General features: G+C 37.5%; 2 protein-coding genes across 3 annotated transcripts in view; one reads left to right on the top strand and one right to left on the bottom strand.

The window, feature by feature from the left end:
• LOC115005492 (beta-galactoside-binding lectin-like) overlaps nt 1-4752 on the top strand; it is a 37141-nt gene extending 32389 nt beyond the window's left edge. Inside the window, exons 1-4 of one of the 2 annotated variants that reach the window (XM_029427340.1) lie at nt 323-462; nt 1935-2008; nt 2156-2327; nt 4493-4752. In XM_029427340.1, the coding sequence (XP_029283200.1) occupies nt 460-462; nt 1935-2008; nt 2156-2327; nt 4493-4639 (396 nt within the window). In that variant the 5' untranslated portion in view covers nt 323-459 and the 3' untranslated portion in view covers nt 4640-4752. Of the gene's footprint in view, nt 1-322; nt 463-1934; nt 2009-2155; nt 2328-4492 lie in introns of those variants that run through there. The other variant, XM_029427341.1, reaches the window with a different exon arrangement.
• A 1337-nt stretch (nt 4753-6089) lies between these two features.
• LOC115005503 (urotensin-2 receptor-like) lies at nt 6090-7160 on the bottom strand. The gene has a single exon (XM_029427352.1). The coding sequence runs from the start codon at nt 7158-7160 to the stop codon at nt 6090-6092; it is 1071 nt and encodes a 356-aa protein (XP_029283212.1).
• Between the last annotated feature and the right edge of the window lie 689 nt (nt 7161-7849).

Raw genomic sequence — 7849 nt, 5'->3', positions numbered from 1 at the left:
GAGGACAGTTTGACTTTCCTTATGGAAGTGGACCATTATGTGAGGGTATGTGTACAATACTACTTAATTGTAATTATAAAGAATATAATAGAGTAAATATTGACATATATCGTGTCAGTATTTATTATTTGCCTTTATTTATACATTGTTATATGGTCATACTCAGCTATTAATTCTATCTGCCTTGGAATTGCTTTAGATGTCATTGAAAGTCAGACACCAGTGACTCCTGACCCCTTACTGTGCAGTAAGTCTACAGTATGTTCGTCCATGTATTGTAATATTCCTGGCTGTAAAACCAATTGAAAGTTGAAGTCATGTGCGATTGGCCATTTTATTTACAACCCTCTTCCCGTTGGTTGCTTGCTGCCCCCAGTGAGCGTCACTAGTGTTATATAAACCCCTCACCTGCCTGCAGAACTTTGTCACTGGAGGCACAACCCACTGAAGACAGCCAAGATGGTAAGTGGTTCAAAGGATATTTCTTCATTCTCCACATGGACGAATGTCTGCATTGATTATCTTGTTAGTCCTTGTCTTAGTTATGGTCCTATGTGCCACATCACATTTCTAAATACACTCTCTTTGTGGTCAATTTTAAAGAGGTTTGTGTTAATAATCTTTGCATTTTTAACTCTGATTCTCAGAAAGGAGAGCAAAGGTTATAAATAGATATCATTGTTTTTAGTATCTTGTCAATCATTAACATTCTTTCCAGGGTCACTTCTCACGTTTACAGTGTGATACAGATTGTGTAGATCAAAACCAAAGCTCAGCAACAAATCTAAAATGTATTTCTGCCAAGAAAGTGCTTCTCCTCATGTAGATTAAGTGTCACTTCTCAAAATCTAAATAAGTGCTTAAGTGTGTCAGTCTTGAGCCTGTTTTCATCCCTGTGAGACATGTTGTACGGTACGATAACAGACGACAGGTGCTGGGATGTAAACGACAAACCCTCACAGGGATTAATAAAGTGTCATTTACCTTAATTCTTCTCCAACATCCTGCTTGTGCAGTCACTGATAAATCAGTATTGATCTGAGATAAGGGATGTTGTGGGTGGTGTAGACGGAGGTATCTATGGGTGTGGTGCAGGTACATGTATAGGGGCCGGGAAGGACAGGTGGAATGTTTGTGCTGTATTGATTACAGGTTCACCGACGTTAAAGAACAATCTGTGCCATGATGATGTGCAACCTTCTAGAATCAATCTTAAGTGTTCACTCAGGTTTACTAGTTTTGTATTTTTTGCTTTTTGCACGTGTGTGTGTGTGTGTGTGTGTGTGTGTGTGTGTGTGTGTGTGTGTGTGTGCAGATACACCGTGGTAGTGAGAGTTTTTATATGGTTTTATTGTCTGTATATGACGACCACATATCAAGGAACAAATAAAGCGCCTTCCTGTTTCGGTGCTTTTACAGCCGAGGGCACACCGTTCATCTGGTTGATCATCAACAGCTGAAACAAGAACACATTATCATGAATTCTCCCACAGGACACCGGCCACACAGTCGTTCCTTTGTCTCTCTAAAGGGTGTCAATGATATGCCAAAGCATTTTTTAAATCTTGTGGATGGACTTCTTCTAAAATGAAATATTTTCTGACTGAAATTGATTTCCTGTGTGTCTGCGCACTTTAGTTTCACTGAGAAGATAGAAATAAATGTTATGTGGTAGGAAGAACATGAGGAACAGAGCAGTCAACAGTTCATATTGAGCCCTGGTTCTTGTGAAGTATCTCTTCTGTACTTCACACTGGTGGTCTGATCCAAACTTTAGTTGTTCTACAATTAAACAGGCGACTAGTTGTACAAATGTTCTCACGTAAAAGACGTTCGTTCTCTTGTTTCCTCAATAGAAACACTTTTATTCTGAATTTAAATGTATTTTAGTTAATTCATCCATCCATATCCCTCTTTGTCATTTCCCTTTACAGAAAGTAAAGGAAATGTCAATCAAGGAGGGGAAAGAGTTCAAGGTCCGCATCAAACCCAAGGACGACTGCAACTCGTGAGTTCCCCTCATAAGAGAGCAATTAGATTCAGTTCCAGTGAATGAAGTGGAAGTCACACAGCGTACTGTGAGATCTGTTTCATCCACTTCTTCCTCTTTTCAATGCACCTTCTATGACCTCTGTGTTCCTGCGTTGTGTTCCAGCTTCGCCATCAACATCGGCCATGACTCGGACAACATCGCCATGCACTTCAACGCCCGCTTCGACCACTGCGGCGACGTCAACACCATCGTCTTCAATTCCCTGTCCGGGGGATGCTGGGGGGATGAGCACCGCGAGGGAAACTTCCCATTCGTACGTGGGGAGGAATGCAAGGTGAGCTGGGAGAGGACAAGAGTGTCTGAAAACGTTTATACATTGAGATATAAGGATGTACAGAGCCAATGGTCAGCTTCATTTCCACTGCACATAAAATATGATCGAGTATTTATATTCTGATAATATTTGAGGAAGCATGATTGAATTGTGTGTAAACTGGAAGGTGTAAATGTAAACCAGAGAAAGTAAGCGCGCACACACACACACACACACACACACACACACACACACACACACAGTGCACTCACTTACAATATGATGCTGAATGCTCACACTCGGTGCAGCAGCACATGAAGAGAATAATCCCTGACTCAGTAAAGTCAGTTGTACATTAATGTCTTTTTACATTTTTGACGAAGAAAAGCTGAATCAGCAAAACGCGAGTGTGTGTGTGTGCAGGGTGTGTTTTACTGCTCTCAGAAGTTACACATTCTCACTTTAACCTTCTTCTGTTGAATTCAAGAGTAAAACAAAGTTCACACAATCATTTCTTAGTATTCCTACAAATGTTTCACCCTAATTACTTTAATTATTTTACATTAGAGCTGAGTATTTATGGATTGGTTTTCAACTATTAAATTAATCACCAACTATCTATCTATTTAGATATAAAGATAGATAGATATCTATATAGGTATTATTATATATTATATATATATATATAATATATATATATATATATATATATATAATATATATATATATATCTAATATATATATATATATAGATATATATATATATATATTATATATATATATATATACTATATATTATATACTCTCTTATATCTATATTATCTTATAATATCTATATTCTATTTCTCGATCTCTCTATACTATAGATCTATTCTCTATATTATAATCTATCTACTATATATATATCATATATATATTTATATAGATATATCTATCTATATATTATCTATATAATATTTATATATATAATCTATATTATATCTCTTATCTCTTATCTCGATCTATCTCTTATAGATTCTCTCTATAGATCTCTCATTCTATATATTTATATATGTTATATATATATATAAACTATATATAAATATATATATATATAAATATATATAGTAACTATATATATCTATACATATATATATATATATATATATAGATATATAGATATATCTATCTATATGTGTATATATAATATATAGATATATATATATATAAACATAATATATCTATATATATATATAGTTATATATAGATATAGTTATATATTTATATATTATATCTAACTATATATAATTATCTATATATAACTATATGTATAACATATATATAGATATATATGTTATATATAGATATATATCTATATATATATCTAACTATATATATATATATATCTATATATATATATATATATAAATATGTTATATATATATAGATATATATATATATATATATATATATATAGATATATATCTATATATGTATATAGATATATATAAATATGTTATATACATATATATATATATATAATATATCTATACATATATATGTTATATATATATATGTTATATATATAGTTATATATATGTTATATATATGTTATATAGTTATATATATGTTATATATATAGTTATATATATGTTATATATATATAGTTATATATATGTTATATATATGTTATATATATAGTTATATATATGTTATATGTTATATATATAGTTATATATATGTTATATATATAGTTATATATGTTATATATATGTTATATATATAGTTATATATATGTTATATATATAGTTATATATATGTTATATATATAGTTATGTATATAGTTCTATATAAATAATCGATTAATCAGTTTAAGTATTCTTTTTAATAGAAAACCGTTCACACACACACACCTCTGATGTATCTGATGGAATATGTTTTGTATTTATTGTAGCTCAAGCTCAAATGTCAGGATGTCTTTCGCCATAAGGAGGTTATTAGTGGGCTTTGTATCTGCGCTGAAACATTAAGTCAACAGACACTGAGCTGTCCAATCATGAAGGACTTTATAGGCTCATAAAACTTAATATCCACTGCGAGGGAGAGTCATTCTTTATACCTGCATGTCCTCGTCTTTTTTGTTGTATGAAATGAACTTGACGCTGAAAGATAAATCATGTTTTATCTCTTTGTCCTCCGCTCCTCAGTTTCACATCAACTTCAACAATGAGCAGTTCTACATCAAGCTCCCCGATGGCTCCATGCTGAACTTCCCCAACCGACTGGGAGACGTTAAGTACAGCTACTTCGACGTCAGCGGAGAAGCAAGGATCATCGGCATCAAGCTCAAGTAGAAGTTCAACTCTTCTGAGCCCTCCACCTTTTTATGTGTCGCTTTAATGGTGTGTTCTCCAACAGTGAAGGCAGGCCCAGGCCTCCTGTTGTAATAAGAGAAACCGGCCTACAGAGGGAGACACAGCTCATCGTGTCTGCTTTACAATCATCAGTCACTGGGTTTGTTAATAAATGCTGATGGACAAAAAGAAAAGTGTCTCTATATTTCTCTCACTGACACACTAATACAACACAGCGATCTCCAACGATGAGTCCTAATCGACAATTGATTTACGTTCTTTTATCTCTACATGCAACATTCATCAAACTCATGAATCTAAAGGTACTTTTTACACTTGTACCTGAATCAGCTAATTAAAATCTGTATTTTACTTGAAGAGTTGTTTCTAGTTCAGGTCACGTTTTAGATTGTACGTGAGAAAATGAAACCAGTGCATGTTTTAAAGCCAGTAAAAAGAGATGTGGACATACATTCAATGATATTAAAACCACATAAGAGCCACTGAAGCTGCATGATGTCCGTAAGTGACGACTTAATAAACTCCATTTTATTATTGTGTTATTCTGCAGTTTGTACAAAAGGGTGACATGTTAAATATGGTATTAGACATCGAACACATTGAAGAATGTAATGTGAACAAGAACATAGAGTTTGTTGGCCAATATACAGCACTATAAGCAGGTAACAGAGAATTAAACAGGATAATGCAAAGGGACAGAGCAGATACGAAGGAGGTGAGATGGACATTTTTACAGAGACAATTTGCAGGAGCACTCAAAGAAGCCGTGGCTCGGGGCTGAGGAATGTGGCACGACGCAACCACATTCCCTGCAAGGAGATGAAATATCCTTTACATGTGGATGGCAAATAGGAGAGTAAAGGAAACATCTTTACATTTCACTCCATTGACCAGCCATTAGAAATTCTAGAGCAATTGCAAAGTAACCAAGAGATGTGATGAATTCCAGCATTTCTTCCAAACTATTGGAAATTCCCATTTTGTAACTTTTACAATGATAATTAAAAAAAAATTCACTTGGGAAATAATTCACATTTGAACCCAAATGTCAGTAGCTTAGAGATTCTATCAAATGTGTATTTGTCAGAAGGATATAATCAATAATCAATCAATCAAGAAGGCAGATTTGTAGACGATCATCTGTACATGTGAGGATGTTAGGTTCTATAATAAAGAACACAAAATCAAATGCTGTCATTTGTCCTAACAGCTCTGCTTAAACTTCTCAACAGAGCTGGGAAAAAATATGTGTTCGCAGCATTTACAAAGTTTGTAGAAAGTTCTACATCACATTACAAGTCTCACAAATATGACGTTTTCCAGTTTTTTACAAAATCACTAGAACATAAATGTCCTCCCTCAGGCGAATGACTGGGCATAAACAATGTGTTGCTTGAGTGTCTATGCTCAGTGATCATTTATTCATCCACTAAAGTTCCTGCAGTGGTGTAGTCACAGCTGACCCGGGGTCAGCCCTGCTTGAACCCACAGACTGACCTTTCTGGGCCAAGTAATCTTTATAGTTCCGGGTCAGAAGAGTGTAAAGAAATGGATTGATGCAGCTGTTCCCGTAGGTCAGACAGGTGACAAAGAAATTCACATAATTATGAGCAGCGGGAGACAAAGCGTTGAGGGACTCTGGAGAGAACAGTTTGGCTAGCTGCCATCCCCAGAAAGGCAAGAAACAAGCCCAGTAGGCCACTATGATGCTAAAGATCATCGAAACCACCTTTTGTTTGAGTCCTCGCTTCCGAGCAGAGCGGCTGCTTCCTCCCAAACTAGCCTGCACTGCCCAGTAGCGGCTGGCTAGCCCCACATACAGCCCAACGATAACCAATCCAGGCACTAAAACACTTGTCAGAAACAGGACGGTGATATAAGCTTTGAAGGCCTCATGGGTCCAGGTAGGGAAGCAGATCCTCTTGACCAAACCAGCATTGTTTGGTTTGCCCTCCCTGAGGCGGATCATCACCATCATGGGAAGCGTCAGCACGAAAGCCAACCCCCAGATAATCCCTGCCGCAAGCCTCCGTTTACGGGACGAGGACCTGTGTGCGCTGAAGGGCCTTGCCACGGCACGGTAGCGTTCCAGGCTCATGGCAACCAAAATGAAGACGCTGGCATGCATGGTGAGGAGGTCGAGACTCAGCAGGATGCGACAGCCAGCCTCACCAAACAGCCAGTCATGGGCGAAGTAGGTGCAGACCACGAAGGGGATGGTGGAGAGATACAGCAGGTCTGCCAGAGCCAGATTGACGATGTAAACGTACATGGAACCTGTCCGGCGCAAAGCGGCTGAACGCGTGATGATGAGTGTGTACGTGTTGCCCGCCACACCCATAGCACACATGATCATCAGTGTGGCACCGAGTACAGATGTCACCCAAAGGCCTCCACTGCCTCCACCACCACCACTCTCCTGGGTCCCTCCATCTCCAGCCCCCGGGCTCAGGACAAGTCCCAGGTGTGGCGTGATGGTGGCATTAGGAGTGCAGTTCATTGCAGGTTCACAGATCCCAGGTCAGAGGAGTTTTCCCGTGGCGTACTATACCCAGAAAGAAGGTCCTCCACACAGCCATAGTACCATATTTCTCCAAAACCAGGATCAGCGTAAACAAGATATCACCTTTCAAACTGTGTTCAAAATCTCTGATGGCAAACTCCTGCAGCGCCAAGGTGTACTTGAACAAGACTTCAGTTGCTCACATTTCCAGAGAGTCTCCTCGTGGGGATTATAATGTCACTTCCAATACATGAAGCAGATTTGTCTCCACAGTAGGAGCTGTTTTTGTCTTGATTGGAGTAGGGTCGAATCCTCAGTCAAAATCCATCTCTTAATTTTTCCAGATTTCCACCTATGTGGTAGAGATCCTTTGCTTCCTCCAAAAGATCCATTTTAACGGCTCACTGGTCCTCTTTCCCTCCATTAACCACTTGATGCTTGGCAGATGAGCCTCGGCTCCATGAGACTCCCTGGTTTGACAGAAGACTGTTGGGTCTGTGTTCTTTAGGGTTTTCGTGGTCACTCTCCCTCCTCTTCTGTCCTCTTTCCTCCCTCTTTCTCACCAGGGTGAAAAACTAGCATAGACCTATAGATTTATGAGGTATTCCTCTCGGGCCTCTGTAGTTTTAAACACCCAGAAATCACTGGCAGGGGAAATTGTCCACAACCACACACACATATCTATG

This window comes from Cottoperca gobio, unplaced genomic scaffold, assembly GCF_900634415.1.
Source record: "Cottoperca gobio unplaced genomic scaffold, fCotGob3.1 fCotGob3_30arrow_ctg1, whole genome shotgun sequence".
NCBI classification, from domain to species: Eukaryota; Metazoa; Chordata; class Actinopteri; order Perciformes; family Bovichtidae; genus Cottoperca; species Cottoperca gobio.
The sequence above is the reverse complement of the archived record's forward strand: the minus strand, read 5'-3'. Positions and strand labels throughout refer to the sequence as shown.